Source organism: Hylobates moloch, unplaced genomic scaffold (genome assembly GCF_009828535.3).
Source record: "Hylobates moloch isolate HMO894 unplaced genomic scaffold, HMol_V3 SCAFFOLD_14, whole genome shotgun sequence".
In the NCBI taxonomy this organism is placed as follows: Eukaryota; Metazoa; Chordata; class Mammalia; order Primates; family Hylobatidae; genus Hylobates; species Hylobates moloch.
In genome coordinates, this window is record NW_026652289.1 from 46,391,051 (window position 1) to 46,412,267 (window position 21,217).

Below are 21,217 nucleotides of genomic sequence, written 5' to 3' on the forward strand. Positions count from 1 at the left end.
TTTGTGACTTGCTTTTAAAATTTATAGCATTCATCTATTTGCAATGTTCACTTTCCTCAGAAACTCTGCAAATTAGGTTTAATAGAATCAGGAATAAGTCTTCATTCCTTCCATTTGAAGGCTTGTGAGACGAGGGCTGGGGAGTGACATAGGGGGATGGATTTTGTTCCTTTTTGTATAGACAATGCTTAATTCCCCATTTGGAAAGCTTATTGGTATTGCAGGTGCCCGTGGCATCCCAGGGGAGCAGAGGAGTAAAATGTGGTACGGTGTATGCAAATCAAAAAATGTTATGAAAGAAATATTCAACCCAGCAACCACCCAGCACAAGGGTAGTTCTCAAAAACATGATGTTGAGTGAAAAAAGTGGAAAACGGAACAAGATTTAAAACACTTTATCATTTATTAAGTTAAAAACAGATACACAAAAAAAGTTACATAAGACAGTTGCATATTTAAGGACATATCAACAACAAATCAAAATAGGTGTGTTGCGGGGATTGGAATGGGAGTGTCAATAAGGGAAGAAGAGAGATTATACGGAAATGAGAGAAGGGCCTTGCACAGTGCCATGGTGACAATGAGGAGAAAAGACAATGAACTGAGGAGAATGAATAACTCACCTGCACCTGGGCTGGAAACAGTTCTTAAGAGGAGACTATTGTAATTTTTTAGTTAGAAGTGCTGAGAGTACCACAGTCGGTACTAATTGTCGTTCTCAATTTTGGCCACGCATTTCAGTCATCTGAGAAGAACCTGAGAATCTTTTTTAAAAGGTACTGTTTTCCTGGATCCCAGCCACAGGACTTCTGACTTAATTGGACCATGAAGGAACCTGGGCATTAGAGTATATTAAAAGCTCCCATGTGGTTCTGTTATAGAGCCAGGGTTGAGAACCACTGAGTTAAGTTTCTTAAAGAGGAAAAAAAAAGTGTGTGGCAAGTGATAACTCTGCCAAGTACAAATGAAACGGATGCAATATTCAGACTTTCCTTTTCTAACACTTTAGGTTATCAGCTCAATTCTGCTGAATGTGTGGATATCCGCTTGAAGAGGGTAGTTCCTGACCATTATTGTCACTACTACCCTGAAAATATAAAACCAAAACCAAAACTGAAGGAATGCAGCATGGATCCCTGCCCATCAAGGTTTGTGTCATTGTCTACACGCTTTTTACTTCAAAAAGAAACAAATCAGCTTCAACTGAGACTGATCAATCTTTGCAGGGCAATACATTTCCGTTTCCTGACTTTGTCTACTGGCGGCAGGTGCCTACATTCACATTTGTAACTATGGTGCATAGGAATTAGGACACATTCATTAGGAATGAAAGTCTAGCTTTCTCTTGTCGTGGGCTATGTGTTCCTAAGTTTTTTTTTATAATGAACCTTTTTGAAAATCTCCTGCTCTCTTCATCCAAGTAAAATGTGTAGTCCATCTGCCAATCATAAATATCTTTCACTCACCATTTTAGCTTTTAAACTGGGTCACCCATTATCATGTTTTGGCCTTTAAAGTATTCATATTAAATTCAGTATAAATAATGCATTGTGCAAGGAAGTAAAAAGTTTTAATGCCAAAGCAAAAAAAGCTATGTGTAAACTATCCTATTGCATAATTTAGTACCTGCTGACTTGGATTGCCCGGGGAAGTTTCCTGGCTTACTACAATACCTTAAAATAACAGAACAATATCAAGTCCCAGAATCCTCCAGATATCTGCCAGCTGGCTTAGGAAGAAGTGTGCAAGTGGAAAAGGAAACGTTCTCAGTGGATTTCATTTCCTGTTACTAAACTGCCTGTTTCCTGTAAGCCTGGTTGAACGTAATTATTAATAGAGACCTTTCAAAGGACAAATTCTGTGAAATAAAATGGTTTTCTGAAGATCTTACTAATACGACAGTGTGTTAATATCACTAATATATTAAGAGAGTAATGATTATAAAAAGGAATAAATTTATCGAAATTGCAAGATACTTTTTTCCTTTGATTAATATACTGCTAGTTTAGTTTCCTATATTTTCAAATAGAACTGGGGAATTTGTATTGTAGATATTCTTGACAATTAAAGAGATGGTGGCTGAATTTTGGGGAATGGTTGATAACACTTGACATTTTTAGTTTCCAATTTGGAAGAGCTCTGTCTTTTGGGATGTCAAATATTATATTCGTCAATTAATGAATGTGTTAATTTATTATAGAAATGATATTCTCACAAAGATTTCATTTGTAGTGATGGATTTAAAGAGATAATGCCCTATGACCACTTCCAACCTCTTCCTCGGTGAGTTATATGTTTCCTTTTCCTTTTTGCAATTTAAGTAGTTTGCAAGGAACTGTAGCATCTGTAGCAACAGCCTAAAATGTATGAGGGTTAGATATTAGATACTTTATAGAGCTAAGGGAAAACAGACTTCAATTCAATAATAGGAAAAATCTTTCTAAGAATTAGATGGAATAGGCTGCCTCAAAAGATGATGTTTCCCATCGCCAGAGCTGTCAAGCATATCTTGGACAACTGAGTGTTATAGCAGGAGCTCAAGTGTTGCAATTAATCAGAAATTTTAATCCCCTTTTATATACCGAAATGAGTAGTATGGTCCTTCCTGACTCTGAGGTTCTGTGATTCTCTAATAATATTGTCCATTAGTATTTTACAGTTTAGAGGCAGTTTGAAGACGCAGCCACACTGTATATTTTAATTGATTTAATTTTCACAATGGTCTTATGAAGGGAAGGCATATTATTCCCAGTTGACGGAAACCCCAGATGTGAGGAGCTAAGTACCTTGTGACAAGAATTTGTGTGTGTCAGTTAAGAATAAAGTCTTGGCTGGGCGTGGTGGCACATGCCTGTAATCCCAGCACTTTGGGAGGCTAAGGCGGCCAGATCACTTGAGATCAGGAGTTCAAGACCAGCCTGGCCAACATGGCGAAACCCCATCTCTACTAAAACGTACAAAAATTAGTCGGACATGGTGGCAGAGGCCTGTAATCCCAGCTACTTGGGAGGCTGAAGCAGGAGAATAGCTTGAACCCGGAAGGCAGAGGTTGCAGTGAGCCAAGATCTTGCCACTGCACTCCAGCCTGGGTGACAGAAAGAGACTCCATCTTAAAAAAAAAATTAATTAAAGTTAAAAAAAGGCTGGTCACGGTGGCTCATGCCTGTAATCCCAGCACTTTGGGAGGCCGAGGCAGGCGGATCATGAGGTCAGGAGTTCTAGATTAGCCTGGCCAACATTGTGAAACCCTGTCTATACTAAAAATACAAAAATTAGCTGGGTGTGGTGGCGCATGCCTGTAATCCCAGCTACTAGGGAGGCTGAGGCAGGAGAATTGCTTGAACCTGGGAGGCAGAGGTTGCAGTGAGCCAAGATTGCGCCATTGCACTCCAGCCTGGGTGACAGAGCGAGACTCTGTCTCAAAAAAAAAAAAAGTGTAAAGTCTTATGCCTCCCAGTCCCAGGCTCATTCCGCTGAACCACAACTGATACCTTAAGGCCATACTTTTTGCCACCATCTTTGCAAACTTCAAACAAACAACAAATAAATAATGTAATTTTATTTGTTTGCTTTTGAGCTGGGAACATAATCCTTGGACTGCATGTTCCGTGTCCTGTGGAGGAGGGATTCAGAGACGGAGCTTTGTGTGTGTAGAGGAATCCATGCATGGAGAGATATTGCAGGTGGAAGAATGGAAGTGCATGTATGCACCCAAACCCAAGGTTATGCAAACTTGTAATCTGTTTGATTGCCCCAAGTGGATTGCCATGGAGTGGTCTCAGGTAAGATTTGAGAATATGCCACTTTTAATTAATTCTCATATTTTAAGAGATATTTTCTATATGCCCACCATGGTGCTAGACAGCATGGAGACAAAAAAAAGTGGTAAAAGAGCATGGTTCCTACTCCAAAGAGCTTAGGAAGACAGTTGGAGGATGAAGTAAGAAAGGCAACAAGCATCATGGTAGGTAAGAATAATTAATATTAAGGACATTAATAATAATATTTCCATACAATTATCAGCATAATTAATATTAAGTACTGTAAAGAACAAATCTGTAAAGAACAAATCTGTAAAGAACAAATGTTGAAGCAGAGTCAGTCAGGAAGTATTTGTTGCCCTCGTGGTGCCTAATCCATCTTTGAATAATTTAAACAAGCAAGAATTAAAATTTAAATTGTTTAAATTCTTTGAAGAATGTAAACAAGCAAGAACCTGAGAAACATCACTGGATTAGGGTTAGTGTTAGGGAGATGGCCAAACAGAGATGGCTGAGCAAAGGCAGTAATGACAAGAAGTGACTCAAAGTTGAAGATTTGAAGAGACGACCCATGTTACTAAGAACTGGAAGATTAAGAGATTGAAGAGATGACCCATGTTACTAAGAATTGGAAGATTAAGTTGGAAATGCTGACACGACATGAAAGTGTGCGTCCTTGATCCAGTAGCTACTAAGAACCTTCACAATTTTTGTGAAGACATAATATATTTTAAGTAATTGAGGCAAGATAGCCTAACATTGGGAAAGACCAGAGGCGGGCAGCCTATTTAGAAATCATCTGTGGGGTCAAGTTGTATGAAAAAAGAAAAGAGAAGAAGGAAAACACCCCAGAGGTATAACAAGGTTCATGTCAAATTAGCGTAGTTTTCACTTTCTAAAGATATGACTGAGTAAGCCTCCAGAACAAATAAAATGCAGCTGGATTAGTCAAAGATGAAAAATGCAGACATTGGTATTTAATAATTTAATGTTAATCCTTTAATTTTCTAGAGAGCGAGATGTAGTTGACTCAAATTTCTCCAGCTTTCTTAAGTGATTTTCACACAGTTCATCATATACATGCATTAATATATCTATTCGTGTATTTATTCAATGTGTCAGCTACCATGCTAAGAAGTAAATACAACTTGCTTCTACCACCCAAAAGCTTAGAATCTAGTTGCACAGACATGCATGCAAACAAAGTTGTGATACAGTATTGTATGGTGCATGAGTAGTGTCATGTGCCCAGTACTTCAGAGGCACAAGGTGGAATGATTCACTCCACCTGAAGGTGTCAGGAAAGCTTCAGAAAGGAGGCACACTTGAACTTGAAGGACAAGTGAGTGTCAGGTGAAGACCATATCAATCTTTTTCTGATATCCCCAGACTAAACATCATCACCCTGTAGAACTTTCTTCAAACTTGCTAGGGAAGAAGTTATCAATTAATTTTTGGTCACATACTCCCTAAAAAGAAGATTAGAGAATTACATATTTCTTCACATATATTTAGGTTGACATCTGAAGTTTCCTATCACAAGTTTAAATAATCACAAAGAATATCATTTCAACATGTTGTGAATGTTGACATTTTAAAATAGAGTGTTGCAGCATTCAAAAAAATCTGTCTAGTGGAATTTAAATGCCATGATAATTTCTGTCTTTGCCATCTTTCATTTCAAAAATACAGGGGTGAGCTCTTCTTTAACAATTTGGATGTCGTGCATATTTCTCCCTTTGAACTCACGTTTACAATCTACTCTCCCCACAGAATTTTATTCTAATATAATGTATTTTTATGCTTTAAAGTATTTTTTTATTACACTATTCTACTTCTCTCCAAGAAAATATATATGATCATTGAAATTAATTTATTTTACTTTCATGTGGCCATAAGGCCCTAAGTATTTAAAATATTCCTCTGAGTTGAGTTAATTTTAATACACAGTCAAAATAACATATATATCTATATATTTCAAAGTTTGGTAAATAAGAATAACACATAAAAATTACATTTTCATTTGAATACACAGTTCATCATGTACATGCATTAATATATCTTGATAGAAGCTAAGTGGAGCTTAAAAAATAGTCCATGTATTCATCATCAGAATGAGCCACGTGTTCAGCAATGATTTTATTGTTAATTTTTACTATTGGTTTCTTATTTTGTTTTGTTTGGCTTTGCATGTATACACTGGGAAAGCTTGTTCACATAAATCAATAGACCAGGATGTAAGGATTTTATTTTAGCAAGGTCGTTTTGTTCTTTGAACTCTTGAGTTATGTGCCAAAATTCATATGATGGTCTATCATCAAAAATTATTTTTAAAGATCTTTCTGCTGGCAATTTAAGTCCTCTTTCTATTTTATTGAAAGCAAAGAATATCATCCCAGCTGCAAAAGGATTTGTTATCGAGACATTAGGGACTTTCACTTTTTCAGCCCCCAATCAACATTATTTCTACAACTGCAGAGCTTGTTTTCAGCTCTCATAAATCCTAGCCATATGTTTTATGTTGGCTTTAGAGCTTTTATATCACCCTCCATCCCCGTAAATATCATGACTTTATCATTATGTATATTATCAGAATAGAGGATGTTAACTAGCTCTTCTCATTCACCATACTTCACCCTTAATACTTTTCACTTTTTTCAAAAATCAAATATATTCTCAGTGATGAGGATTTTCCACCATCAAGGACATATGCAGCTCCACAGAGGAGTTCTGGAACCTTTGTAAACACTGACAGTGCCATCGGGGGAAGTGTCCGGCTTCCCAGAAGGGTGGTTTAAAAGGAGAGGATACTCCGTTGGATTAACCAGTTGTAGTATAGTTACATCTTGTACTGTTTTCTTTCTCTTTGGGTGAATTTTTTTTTCTTTCTTGGCTAAAACAGCCACTTAATATTATATACGTCTCAAATTGATAAATTTGGGGGTAGGTGAGTCAATTTTCCAAAAACAGGGTAATCTCAAGCTTCACTGAACTCATTAAAGTATTTGTTCAGTGGTTTCAAGAGTGGTATCATGAACTAGAGAGATTTCCCAATATACTGCCTGATGTGCGTACACTGAGAAAAGCCTCCATATCCTCGAAACATATCTTTGAAACTTGTCCCTAGCAATACCCAGGTACAAAGTGCTTAGGGGGTCAGAAAATAATTTTCAAGCTCCTTAAAGCAGTGGCTTGGCCATGGCTTTGGCAATAGAGGCTCTGGGAGGGACTTCCAGTCTGCCTGTTAGGAACTGTGTGACCTTGAGCAAGATCCTTAGATGGTGGGCTGTTTGCTTATCTGTTCAATAAGCCTGAAGCTACTGACCTGGAAGTGGGTCAGGAGGATTCATGAGATAACAAATGAAGGAGGTGCCTGTCCCATAGCAGGTAACCAAAGGCAACCAAGAACTCTCAGCCCCTCCCTGGGGTGGATCCAGAGTTGGTGGGGTCTGAAGTTTGTACGGATTGGAGAGGACTCCTCAAAAACAAGAATATAAAACACAAATATTGAGTATTGAAGAGAATATAAAACACAAATATTGAGTATTGAAGAGAATGTTTATTTAGAATCAGAAAGGAAATTATAAGAAATTACAAATTTTAGAAAGCTGACAGCAACCACATTGTGAACTCTGGACTTGATAATATTTAATAATGATATATTAAATGATGTATTAGTCATGTTAATAATGATGTATTAATATGGTTTCATCAGTTGGAACAATGGCATCACACTAAGGCAAGATGTTAATAATAGGGAAAATCATGGGGGAAAACGGGTGAAGGGGAATATTGGGGCTGTCTGTACTGTCTGCTCAATATTTCTGTAAACCCGATATGGTCCTCAAAAAATATAGTCTATCAATTTTTTTAAATGCGTACATATATATACTCCCCAACATGCAGATTATATTAGTCCATTCTCACACTGCTATGAAGATACTACTAGAGACTGGTTAATTTATAAATGAAAGAGGTTTAATTGACTCACAGTTCCACATGTCTGGGGAGGCCTCAGGAAACTTACAATGATGGTGGAGGGTGAAGTAGAAGCAAGTACCTTCTTCACAACACAGCAGGAGAGGGAGAGAGAGCATGAAGGGGGAAGAGCCCTTTATAAAACTATCAGATCTTATGAGAACTCACTCACTATCATGAGACCAGCATGGGGAAAACTGCCCCCATGATCCAATCACCCTCTACCAGGTCCCTCCCATGACAAGTGGAGATTATGAGGATTACAGTTCAAGATGAGATTTGGGTGGGGACACAGAGCCAAACCATAACACAGATAAATTCGAAAAGTTATTCTAGATTTTTATATGACATGAAAACATTCCACTCATAGGCAAGAGTAACTTTAAAATCATAAACAAATAATCCAAGAAAAAAATGCTGACAACACAAACTTCACAAAAATTCAGGAAAAAAATAGCATAATGTTTTTATTAACTTTAACTGCAGGCAGTTATAGATGTATCGGGATGCATCTATAGTATTTTTTTCTATAGTGTTTGGCTGAATACTCTTTGACGGCCTCGTTACATGACAGCCAGTTTTGCAAGACTGACTTCTATAGACAGAATAGAAAAATAATCCTCTGGCATAATTCATCAGAATTTTATTATATTTTTATTGACAGTTCAGAAAGGTTTCATTCATCTTCAAAAATTATTTTGGGTAGGGTCATGTAAACTTTTAATCAAACTTGAGAAAACTTGTAACAAGTTTCTTTGATATTTGAGCAGTAAGATTTCAGGGCATTTTTAATTTTCTTGGATTATGATCTCACCTTAAATACTTTTTGAATTGAGAAGTGGAACAAGGTTGTACAAAAGAGGGGCCCTGAAATACAAGCATCACAGAAAATTAACCTCTGTACCCTTCCTTACATAATATTTGTCTAAAAGTCTTTTGTCTTTAATATTTATGTAGTTCAATGGCTCTCCTTTGCATATGATAAAATAATGCCTTTGTGGTTCTCTTAAAAGAAATGCATTGGCTTCTCTTTTCTTCTTTGAAGTGCACAGTGACTTGTGGCCGAGGGTTACGGTACCGGGTTGTTCTGTGTATTAACCACCGTGGAGAGCATGTTGGGGGCTGCAATCCACAACTGAAGTTACACATCAAAGAAGAATGTGTCATTCCCATCCCGTGTTATAAACCAAAAGGTAAGTCTGTGGTGCACTGTAAATTCAAATCAAATGGTATTTTCCAGCTCCCATTCCAATAATGTAGCATTTCCCTTTCAGCTTACTACTTTCTTATAAAAATTGTTTTATTGACAGATTGCAATAGACCTTCCCATCTAGATAAAGAAGTTAGATATAAGTGAATTATTCATCTGGACGGAAAACTGAGCTCCTGTTGATTCAGTACAGATGGAGTAGCTCCTATCTGTCTAGTTTTATACTAACATTTCTTGGTGGACGCAAGAAAATTAAATGCAGTCCCTCCCTTGAAGAAAAAGAAGAAGAATGTGGGGGGAAGATTAAAAAAGGAGGGGAAAGAAAAGTAGAAGGAGGAAGAGACAGAAGAGCAAGAAAAAGAGGAAGAAGTAGAGGAGGAGGAGGAAATTATTCTTTTCCCAAGATTCTCATTCTTCTTTGTAGCTACCTTTCCACTGGAGTGTAAGATTTTTGAGGGAGGAATGATGTCATCTTTATCATGTGTACTAATGCATAGAATGAATGAAAACTTCCAGTTCCCAGTGGAGATCTATGGATGCATTTATAATCTCTCCAGTAGTTCACATTTGTTCCACATGAAAGAGCAGAAATGGGTAGCATCCATGGATAGGAGGATTTGGCATCATCTCTCTGATATATGATCTTCTCTGTACATAATTATTTCCATGTTCTTTAATGTTAACCATCCTCATGAAAAGTATCTTCCATCTTGAAATGAGAGAAAAGATTATTCCCAACTATTAGTAAGAAGGACTTCTCCTTAGTACTTGAGAGAGGATGGTAAAACTCTCTTTGTTATTTCTGGGTTCACTATTTATACAAATAGCCTCATAATTAGCCATTCGATAAATATTTTTGAGTATCTCTATCTTGTAGAAAAATCACTAGTTGCCATGACAGGTGCAAACATTGACTACATAACTCCATCAGTGAAGTCTTTTTTCCTTCCTTCTGCATTTATGATACTTTCATAGCCACTTTCATAGTGTCCATAGTTTCCTTTAAGCACCCTAAAGTTATTTTTATTTCTCACTTCATAGATAGATTATTCCTTTCTTCACATCAAGGAGGCTTCAAAGGACAGAAAGGGGCAACAGTTTGTTCCTCCATGCCAGATGTAATTGGTAATCATCTCCCTCAACAACTACAACAACAGTAAAAGTTTGAGTAAACTATAACATAGACTCCTTCATACCCCCCAACTTTCTTAACTTTCATGTTATTTGCCTTTCTCTATTAATTTTTGTATTCCATGGGCAAAAATAAAATGTGACCAAAGATAGCAAGCTGATATGGTTGAAGTAAGAGCTTCAATGTATGAACAACAGAAATTGGTATTGATTTATAAAAGGCATTTTTATGTTAATTTTGACAGCATATTCAACTGTATCATATGATCATTTTGATTGCATTTTAATAATGTATTAATTTTTTTAAAAATAAAGCAGAAATGTTTAATTCATTCCAGCAGCCACCTAACGTATTGTACTAAGGAACTCAACTTGCATTTGAAAAACATGACCTCTTTATAAATGAAATCTTCAGCCAATATGATCACCTATCCAATTCTTTAATGATTAATAGTAATTAGGCTCATTGTTTATGTTCTCTTTTTCTTAGAAAAAAGTCCAGTGGAAGCAAAATTGCCTTCGCTGAAACAAGCACAAGAACTAGAAGAGACCAGAATAGCAACAGAAGAACCAACGTGAGTCCAGGACCTTTTGTGGGAATAATCAGGGCATAGCCAGTTAACATGATATATGTAATTTTTGTACTCACTGGAGTGCAGTGATACATTTAATATCCAAATGACCTGGATTTACAGACTCTAGAGAGCTTGAGCTGGCTAGAATTTTTCTCTATTTCACAATTCAGCAGTCCTCCTTTGGCAGTTTCTCTGAGCAGCACAGAAAAGAACAGTGTTACTTAACTCAAAGCAGATCCAGTGGTCTGCTATACTTTAGAGCTTGGGGATAATTTCTAGGTTTTAACGCATGTGATTTGACCATGAACCATCATAGTATCATACAAATAAACCAATCATTCCATGGGTAAGTCATGGTCAATCTCTATAAAATCAATTAAGTTGAAATGCATTAGTCACCTGAGTGACCATAGGGAAATGGAAAGAACAAGGTACTAAGAGTATTGGAGCTTAGAACCACCCCTGCTAACTACATGACCTTAGACAAGTGTAATTTTTCTGTGTCTTATTCTCCTTACCTATAAAAGGAGCAGGTTGGGCTTGATCTCTCCAGGGTTCATTCCAACTCAAAAATCCAGTGACTACCATCTGCATGTGATTTGATGGATCTGGATTGTAACAGTGCCAGTGGAAATTAAGAATCAAGAGGAAATCAAGCATTCTGGAGGCAGTTATATAGGGACAAAAAGAGAGCAAGAAATCAAAGGTGCTCTGAGATTTCTAGTCCAGGAATCTGTAAGAACAACAGTACCAATGATAGACTCAAGTAATTGAACAGAACAGCTGATTCCATGTCAAACATGTTAAGTCTTTGATGCTGACAGGCTACCTATGAAGAGAGCAATTCCCAGAGCATCGGAGGAAAAGGGGTCTCAGCAGTAATCTGGCCACTTTCCATCTTGGAGCAGGCATTTCTTCTTCAACACCTTCAGCAATAGGCAGAGTTCACTGCATTAAGAGACACCTCATTCTTGTGTTGAGCAACCCAAGTTATTTGCAAGATCTTTTTCTTCTGATGAGACAGAATAGACCTCCTAATTTGTGTTCTCCGAAGCAGAAAAAAAAATACATCTATGCCCCATCCCATGTGACAAGTTTTCACAAATATGAAGAAAGCTGCCATGGATCCGAGAGCTTTGTCTTTCCCAAGTTCATCATTCTTAGCCTTTTCAGCAGTCTTCGTGCACTGTTGTTTTTAGATCCCTTCCCAACCTCCTGTGCTTTTCAGAACCCACTCTCATTTGTCAATCTCCCTTTTAACTGTGGTCCAGCCCAGTGGTGAGCCCCAGGGCAGTGTAGGTTACTTCTCTTTGAGAAGGCACATGCAGCAAAGTGATGTGGGCCAATGTAGCTGGCACATCACACTCATGACAGGCACAGACTTCTCCACGTGGACCACTGTCAGTGCTGGCTATGACCACAGAAGAAACTGTGGACCATGTGAGGGTGAATGGCTTCACAGTATTTGAGTAAAAAGAGAAGAGTGTTGGGCTCCTGACAGAAGCTTGGAGATTTAGAGGAAGAGGGGGAATCAAAAGAGGAAGATGGTGAGGGAGTAAAGTAGTGAAGAGAGGGAGGAGTAAGACCCAGGAAAGCTTATTATTCCAGAGACCAAAGGAGGAAGGAGTTTAAGGAGGCAAGGAGGCAAGCAGCAAATGGATTCAAATCTCACAGAAAGACAAGGAAAATCAATGAGGAACAAGAAAAGGCTGCTTTGATTAACAAGAAAGGCTTTTTCAGTGAATTTTAGAGTAGTAGCATTCAAAGGGTAGAGAATAAAACATTGTGGATATTTCAGAAATAAATTTCCAAAAAAGAAGAAAATGGAGCAATGGGTATTTAAGTACTAAAGAAGGAGCAAAGATTGGTAGTCAAGCTGATGGAAAAGTGTATATGTATGTGTTTGTTGTTTTTCATTTTGAAGTTAGGGCAGTCTTAAATTAAAAAGATAGGGTTTTGCACAAGTCAGTTAATATCTGTAGACCTTCCAACTGTACAAGGAAGGCATTAGGCTAAATGCTGCTGGAACCTTCTCACATCTCTGATCACCTACAATCCTGTAAGGGAAGGAGTCTATAGAAAGAAAAGGGTTTGAGACACTTGAGAGAGAGTGTGTAGTTGTCACAGAAGGAAGGTCACAGAGTCCTCTGTCTAGAATGATGGGTCCTACCAAGATCTTTTGTTTTCAAAACACAGTTAGATGACAGTTGATAATGCTTCTGTATGTCCTGTTTTGGTTAATAGGATTGTAGTCCGTCCAGTTCCCCAAACTAGAAGCATGGACTCTTTCTTGGCTCCTTCTCATTCTTCTCTGATGTGTAATTAGCCACTGAGTTGTGCCGACTATATTTACTAAAATCTTTCTTGGTTCCAGCTCCTCTTCTCCATCCAAACTACCATCCTTGTACAGGTCCTGAAATCAATTCCCAGGACACCTACAACAGCTTTCTAATTTGCTCCTGAATTGCTTCCCTCAAATCCACCCCTACACAACACAGCCACCAGAGTAGTCTATCTAGGTAGGGCACAAGTCTAATTCTTTTTGGTTTTTTGAAACAGAGTCTCACTCTGTTGCCCAGGCTGGAGTGCAGTGGCGTGATCTCTGCTCACTGCAACCTCCACCTTCCAGGTTCAAGCGATTCTCCTGCCTCCTGAGTAGCTGGGATTACAGGCACGCGCCACCACATCAGGCTAATTTTTTGTATTTTTAGTAGAGACGGGGTTTCACCATGTTAGCCAGGATGATCTCGATCTCCTGAGCTTGTGATCCACCCGCCTCAGCCCCACAAAGTGCTGGGATTACAGGTGTGAGCCACTGCACCTGGCCAAGTCTAATCCTTTCTTTGCAATGTTCAGAATATCCAAATGTCTCCCCATCACTCAAAGATTTATGTGGGTTCATATGCCCAATGGGACTTGGCAGGGTATTACTTTTCCTGGTCCCCAGCCTCATGTCTGGCCACCTCCTTTTTTTTGCCTTGAGTGGGATGCTCCAGTCACACTGACTTGCGGGCTGTTTCTCGCCCACAGCAAGTTGCCTCTTGCCTCCACTTTAATCACACTCCCCTCTTAATTGAGAGTGGCCCCACCTGTTAAGTCTTTTTCTGTAACTTTGTTTTTAATCATAGAAAATTGCAAACCTATTTAAAAGAAGAGAAAACAGTATAATGAACCCCCGTGTCATGTTCATAACCCAGTATCAACAATTATCAACCCAGGGCCACTCTTGTTTCATCGAAACCATCACCACTGCCACTACCCCCTGATCATTTTTGAATCAAATACAGACAGCACATCATTTCATTCATAATTATGTATCTCTAAAAGAAGTTTTTTAAAAAATAATCAAAATACTATTTTTGAAATGCTATCCTCAATACTTCTATCAGAATCACCCATGGTGCTTTTTAAAATGTGGTGATTTCCGGGCCCCACTGAGTCAGATACTGTAGGAGTGGGGCTCCATCACCAACATTTCATTTTTCTTTCAGCTGGCAGATCTTTTTTTTTTTTATCGTGGTGAGAGATACACAGCACAAAACTTACCATTTTAACCACTTTAAAGTGTACAGTTCAGTGGCATTAAGCACATTCACATTGTTGTGCACCAATCACCACCTCCCATCTCTCGAATTTTCTCATCACCCCCAACATAAGCTCTGTTCACCTACAGCAATAACTCCCTACTCCCTCCCACTAGACTCTGGTAACCTCTGTTCTACTTTCTGTCTCTCTTTCATTCACCAGCATTTTAAACAAACACCCCATGTAACTTTGGCAGGGGAGTGGGCATATCCAAGTTTGGGACCCACTGGATCAGATAGTCCCTAAGGTCCCTTTAAAGTTCAGAAAATACTGTTTACTTTATTGAATTAGAAAAGGGGGATATCAGCTGGGCGCAGTGGCCCACGCCTGTAATCCTAGCACTTTGGGAGGCCCAGGTGGGTGTATCACTTGAACTCAGGAGTTTGAGACCAGGCTGGCCAACATGGTAAAACCCTGTCTCTACTAAAAATACAAAAATTAGCCGGGTGTGGTGGCACACGCCTGTAGTCGCAGCTACTCAGGAGACTAAGGCAGGAAAATTGCTTGAGCTTGGGAGGCAGAGGTTGCAGTGAGCTGAGATCCTGCTACTGCTCTCCAGCCTGGGTGACAGAGCAAGACTCCACATCAAAAAAAAAAAAAAAAAAAAAAAAAGAAAGAAAAGAGAAGGGGGATATCATAGAAGCTACAGTGAGGTTCAGGCCCCATATTCATTCCAAGCCTGCCTTTTCTGTCAGCCCCACCTGACTTTACTAGGGGGTTTCTTCCTCCTCGTATTCACAGGGCAAAGCCAAAAGGTTCTTTACTCCTGAAGGACACCACCCTTTCTTCCCCAGTGTTGAAGACTGAGCAGACAGCACCTGTTCCCTGGCCCAAGCAGCTGCCTCTTCCCACCTTCCACCATCTCTCCCTCTGTGGTCGCTCTGCAATTTTCCTGCATAATTCACACTGCCTGGCAGTTTCTGGCCTGGTCCTGGCCATCTAATGTGAAGTTTATAGTTTCCTGCCACCACTTCTGACTCTATTCATTCCCTCGATTTCCAAACAAAACCACAACATATCTCAGCTTCCAGTGCATCCTTTTATTACCACTGTCTTTTGTGGTTTGGGGATGCTTGCTTGTTGACAATGAAGGAGAGGATGAACGCAGCTGTATTTTACATCCCTCCAGTAGAGCCTGCCAAGCCAGCCTGAAGGAGATAAATATTTCTGCCTCTGTGGTTTACCATGGCTCGAGCTCTGAATTTACATAGGGAGCGGATGTTCAAAAGGCTTTTTTGCTTTTCTTAAAATTAGGAAAATAAAAATTACAGTGTGTAAATCTAAGCCAAGGGAACTGCAGTACTGACCTTCTTAGCTTTCAGCTGTGGAATGTGTTGACAGTTGATATGGTTCATTGGTTCATGGTTGTTTTAAAAGTTCCTCCCTGGAGCCTCTTCGTTTGTTTCTATGGGATTCTTAACACTTCAGCAAACTTGTTGCCCTCGCTGTCATTTTTCATATACAAAAACTAAGGAAATAGGATGGACTTAGTTAGCACACCTTGTATGTTTCCTTCGCTGCTGACTTAACTTCTCCATTTGTGGAGATTGTATTTGCTAAAGTCAAATTAGGTGATATTTCAGGAATCTGTTTTTCTAACAGCAGCAATGATAGCAACAACTAATATTGAGGAGTGCTTTGTGCCAGACCTTGTTCTGAGTGTTCTACATGGATTAAGTTGTTTAATGCTCACAACAATCCTATGAGGAGGTGCTATTCTTATTTTCATTTTGGGGCTGAGGAAACAGAGGCATAGAAACATAAAGGAATTGTTTTGGAGATGTGAAGTGGTGGACAGTGATTCTATGGCACGTAAGACTAGAAGGAGGTGCAGTTTCGTGTCAGATGTCCTGAATTCAAGTCTCACCCATCCTTGGGTTTATCTAATGGAGTAGACAGAGAAGTGAGTGACTGCATGATGGTATTGTAAGGTTGCAATGCATTATAATTACGTTATGGTGTTATTCGGGATCAGGGATGGTTTCTGGAAATAGATGGTACATGAACTGAGATCCTAGAGTGTCCTACAGTGTCAGAAGAGCAGCATGTCAGGTATTTGGAATAGAGGCTTGTGTGCAGGCTCACTGGCCCATGTAGGCCACGCAGGTTGCTGAGGTGGTCTGAGGTGGGTGAGGGGCCAAGGGGATGGGCCCGGGGAGCAGTAATGGCAGCAAGGATGCAGCTGGAGGAGCCAGCAAGTCTTGAGGGTCTTCCATGGTTCACTAAGGAGCTTGGACTTTATCAGGAGGCTGTGGGAGCCATGTAAGGATTTTAACCAGAGAAGTGACATAATCTCAATTACATTTTTGAAAGATCCCTCTGGTGGCCTGCAGTTTGTTTCCAATTATTCACAATGATAAATAAAACTGCAGCAAATTCCAAATTGCACATCTCTAATTGTCTCATTGGACATATTTTCTGGTGTGGAATTTCTGGGCCAGGGATAGGCATTTAATTTCTATTGTCAAATTTCCTTTTAGAGAAAAATCAGTGCCGGCTTCTCTCGCCAGCAGCAGTACTCCAGCTTGCCTTTTTCCCCATACGTTCATCAAAATCAGAAGATTATCTTTCTTTTGAATTTTATTTTGTAGTTTTTTTTTATGGTTCATGTTTTGCACTTAACTTTGATCCATGGGAAATTTACTTTCACATGTAATATGTCACCTCAATCTAGCAATTTTTTCCAAGTAATTAACCAACTGCCCTAGCACTATCTGTTGAGTAAACTACCCACTTTTGTTTTAAAATGACATCATTGTACAAATAATACTCCAGTGCCAGTACCATATTATTTGAATTACTGCCTTTTAAATGCTTTTTTCTATTAAACTGTGCAAGTACTCTGTAATTGTTATTCCTTTTAAAAATGTTCTTGATTGTTCTCACCTAACCTTACATAAAACTTTAGAGTTGTATTGTCTGTTTCCAACTTCCCCCCCCAAAAAAATTGCTTCAGCCGTTTGGCTCAGAACTGCATTTTTTTCTAAATTAATTAGGGGAGAATAAACATCCTTATAATTTTGAGTCTTCCCATTCAGGGGCATGTGGTCTCTCCATTTATTCAAGTTTTTAGGCTTAGAATCCCCTGAGTATTTTATACCTCAGTTTTCCTCATCTGTAAAATCAGGAAAATAATGATATTTATTCATAAGGTCATGGTGAGAATTATATTAAATAATACATGTAATATGCTTAGCATAGTGCCTGGCAGCTAACAGTAAGTGTGGCTGAATTCTGGGAAAACTGGTAATTTTAGTATATGTATCTATATATTTATATAGTGCAACACACACACACACACACACACACAGAGTTATGGGCTACTTTATTGAACTGTTTTGGTATTTTCCAAAATTTTTCAGTTAATTTTAGTACTTTTCATAGCTGTGTCATTTTCGAATATGATAATTTTGTCTATTATGTTTATTCTTTCCTAATATTTATACCTGCTTTTTTGCTCTTCCATTATATTTTCATTTGTATTTTTCTTATCTCATTTTGTTTATTCTTTTACTTTTTACATACCTGAAGTCATTCTGTGTTATTTGTATTACCTATAGGTTTTAAAATTACTAGCTGGGTGCAGTGGCAGGCACCTGTAGTCCCAGCTATTGGGGAGGCTGAGGTGAGAGGCTCACTTGGTTGAGCCCCAGAGTTCAAGGCTGCATTGAGCCGTGATCACACCACTGCACTCCAGCCTGAGTGACAGAGCAAGACCCTGTCTCTGGAAAAAAAAAAAAAGAGAGTCTATTTTTAAAGGGAAAGTTTAATCCATTTAAATAGATTTTTTATTACTGATAGTTCTGGTCTCCATTTTAAATGTTTCCTTGTTTCTGATGTTTTCCTACATGATCTATATGAACTTGATTTGTTTTCTATAATAGCAGGAGATTTATCTACTATAATTTCATTTTTTAACACACTCAAACCTATATAATTTTTATCATAAACATCTAGAATGGTGCCACTTCTGCTGATTTCTCCAGGTTTAAAATGAGTAAATTGGCATTGTTTTGTTGTTGTTGTTTATTTTTCGTTTTGAGACAGAGTCTCTCTCTGTCACCCAGGCTGGAGTGCAGTGATGTGATCTCAGCTCACTCCAACTCCACCTCCCAGGTTCAAGCAATTCTCCTGCCTCAGCCTCCCTAGTAGCTAGAACTGCAGGTGTGCACCACCACACCTGGCTAATTTTTTATTATTATTATTTTTAGTAGAGACAGGGTTTCACCATGTTGGCCAGTCTAGTCTCCAACTCCTGACCTCAAGTGATCTGCCCACCTTGGCCTCCCAAAGTGCTGGGATTACAGGTGTGAACCACTACACCCTGCCAGATTTCATTCTTTTTAATGGCTGAATAGTATTCCATTGTGTATATAGGCTATATTTTCTTTATCCATTTATCTGTAGGTGAGAACTTAGGTTGATTTCATATCTTTACTATTGTGAATAGTGCTTTGATAAACATACAAATGCAGATATATTTTTGATATAATGATTTATTTTCCTTTGAGTAAATACCCAGTAGTGGAATTGCTGGATCAAAGGGCAGTTTTATTTTCAAGTCTTTGAGAAATCTCCCTGGAAGTTGTCCTAATTTACCTTCCTACTGACAGTGTTTAAGTGTCCCAAGGTATGTTTTTCTTTCAGTAATACATGCTGCCTTCTCTCTTATGCCGAAGAATGATTTTAGCAGTTGGATATTTGTGTTTTGTTTCCTCATTCTGGAAATAGAAAAATAAATTATCTGAAAGAGCATTGTCAAATTGTCTTTGAATTCATATACTGTCATCCTGGATGATCTTTAAGTGCTTCTGTATCCTCTGATACAGGTGAGGCCGTGTAGTGTAATGCTAGCAGCTGTTGTATACCCTTTGATTACTTCTCTGTACCTCAGTTTTCTCATCTGTAAAGTGGGCATAATAGTATTTCCTGATAGGGTTGTTGTTATAAGAAAATGATACAATTTGTTTGAAGCACTGAAGACAGTGTCTCAAAGGAATAATAATGCAATGAATGTCTGTTACTATTTTTATTTTATTGTACTTATTGAGCTTTTAACTCAGACATCATTACATTTAATCCTCACCCAATCCCATTAGGTAGGTAATATTATTGTTCTTATTTTACAGAAAATTATTACGTTTGTATTTGAATAACAGTTTTACTGGACATAATATTCATAGTACTCCAATTCTCTCTCTCTCTCAAAACTCTTACTCTATCTTTTCCTGGTTTTGAATGTTGTGTGCATCTGACGTACCCCTGTCTTTTTGTTCCTATAGGAGGAGACTTGCTTTTTGTGCCTAGACACCTAGACAATTCTTTCTTCATGCTCAAAGTTTTGTTAGCCAGGTATATTCATTTTCCATAGCTGCTAAGACCACAAACTTAGTGGTGTAAAACAACACAAATGTATTATCCCACAGTTCAGTGGGTCAGAAGCCCAGTAGGTTCAGCTGGTGTCTCTGTTCCAGTTCCTAGTAGGCCAGGATCAAGGTGTCTGTCAGTCTGAAGTCTTCTTTGGCAAGAGTCTGCTTCCAGGCTCATTTGAATAATTGGCAGAATTTAGTTCCATGCATTTGTAGAACTGAGATCTTCATTTCCTTGCTGACTGTGGGCTGGGAGATTGTTCTCAGTTTCTAGAGGCCACCTGCATTCCTTGGCTCATGGTCTCGTCCATCTTTGAGCCAGCAACAGTGGATAAATGCCTCTTACACTTCAAATCCCTCTCACTTATTAGTCTACTTACATTTCTGACTTCAGCCAGAGTGATATCCTTTTAAGGATGTCTGTGATTAGATTAAGCCCACCAAAGTAATCTGGGATTATCTTCCCATCTCAAGGTCACATCTGTAAAGTCCCTTTTGCTGTATATGGTAATGTATTCACACATTTTAGGGATTAGGGCATGGGAGTACTTACAGGGGTGAGGAGCCATTATTCTGCCTACAATTCTAGGTTTTTATGTTCATCATTTTTATTACTTTTTCCTGGAAGACAGTGTACCTTTTCAGGATGTATTTCAGTCACTTTTTTCATATTTTATTTCTGAGCACCTTTTCTGTTTCATGTGTTGGGATCTCTACATGAAGAATCCAGTTATCTTCAATATTGGATTACCTAGGTTCTCTTTAACTTAGTCCCTTAAAATTATGCTGCAGAAAATCAATTTTATAGAGATGTGGTTTACATACAATAAACTGTGTCTATTTAAAGTGCACCATCAATGAGTGTTTTTTCTTCTTTCTTTTTTTGAGGTGGAGTCTCACTCTGTTGCCCAGGCTGGAGTGCAGTGGTGTGATCTCAGCTCACTGCAACCTCCGCCTTCTGGGTTCAAGTGATTCTCCTGCCTCAGCCTCCCGAGTAGCTGGGATTATAGGCGTGCACCACCGTGCCTGGCTAATTTTTTGTATTTTTAGTAGAGACGGGGTCTCACCATGTTGGCCAGCCTAATCTTGAACTCCTGACCTCAGGTTATCCACCTGCCTCGGCCTCCCAAAGTGCTGGGATTACAGGCGTGAGCCACCACACCTGCTGATGAGTTTTGACAGATGTATATACCCCTCAAACCCCAGTCCTACTCAAGATCCAGAACATTGCCATCCCTACAAAAGTTTTCTTTGCAGCTTCTCTTTCTCTCTCAACACTGCATTCACTTCCAAGTCTGGCCTCTGTGTCATTAATTTGATCTTCAGCCACGTTTCTTCTGTTTTTTCCTAGTTCTGAATTACTTGTTAGACTTGTGACAATAGTGTTATTATGTTTCACAGCTGGTTTCCTCAGCTCTGCCATTTTCCATTTTACTCTGTTGTTTTATCATCTCATCTCGAAGCTCTCATATCAGTGAAATGATATTCTTTTTAAGTTCTTCCATGTGCAAAGATGTAGGTAACACAGCCTGTTCCTCTGGTTGTGTTTTGCCCAGACGTGGCTCTTTGAATGTATTCCTTTCTTTAAAAAAAAAAAAAAAAAAAAAA

At 38.7% G+C, this 21,217-nt stretch overlaps 1 protein-coding gene across 2 annotated transcripts in view; it reads left to right on the forward strand.

Moving 5' to 3' along the window:
* The window catches only part of ADAMTSL3 (ADAMTS like 3), a 392,111-nt gene that overhangs the window by 234,432 nt on the left and 136,462 nt on the right, over nt 1-21,217 (forward strand). For both annotated transcript variants that reach the window (XM_032174471.2, XM_032174470.2), the window contains exons 10-14: nt 1,010-1,148; nt 2,233-2,283; nt 3,578-3,782; nt 8,785-8,932; nt 10,571-10,655. In XM_032174471.2, the coding sequence (XP_032030362.1) occupies nt 1,010-1,148; nt 2,233-2,283; nt 3,578-3,782; nt 8,785-8,932; nt 10,571-10,655 (628 nt within the window). The remainder of the gene's footprint in view (nt 1-1,009; nt 1,149-2,232; nt 2,284-3,577; nt 3,783-8,784; nt 8,933-10,570; nt 10,656-21,217) is intronic.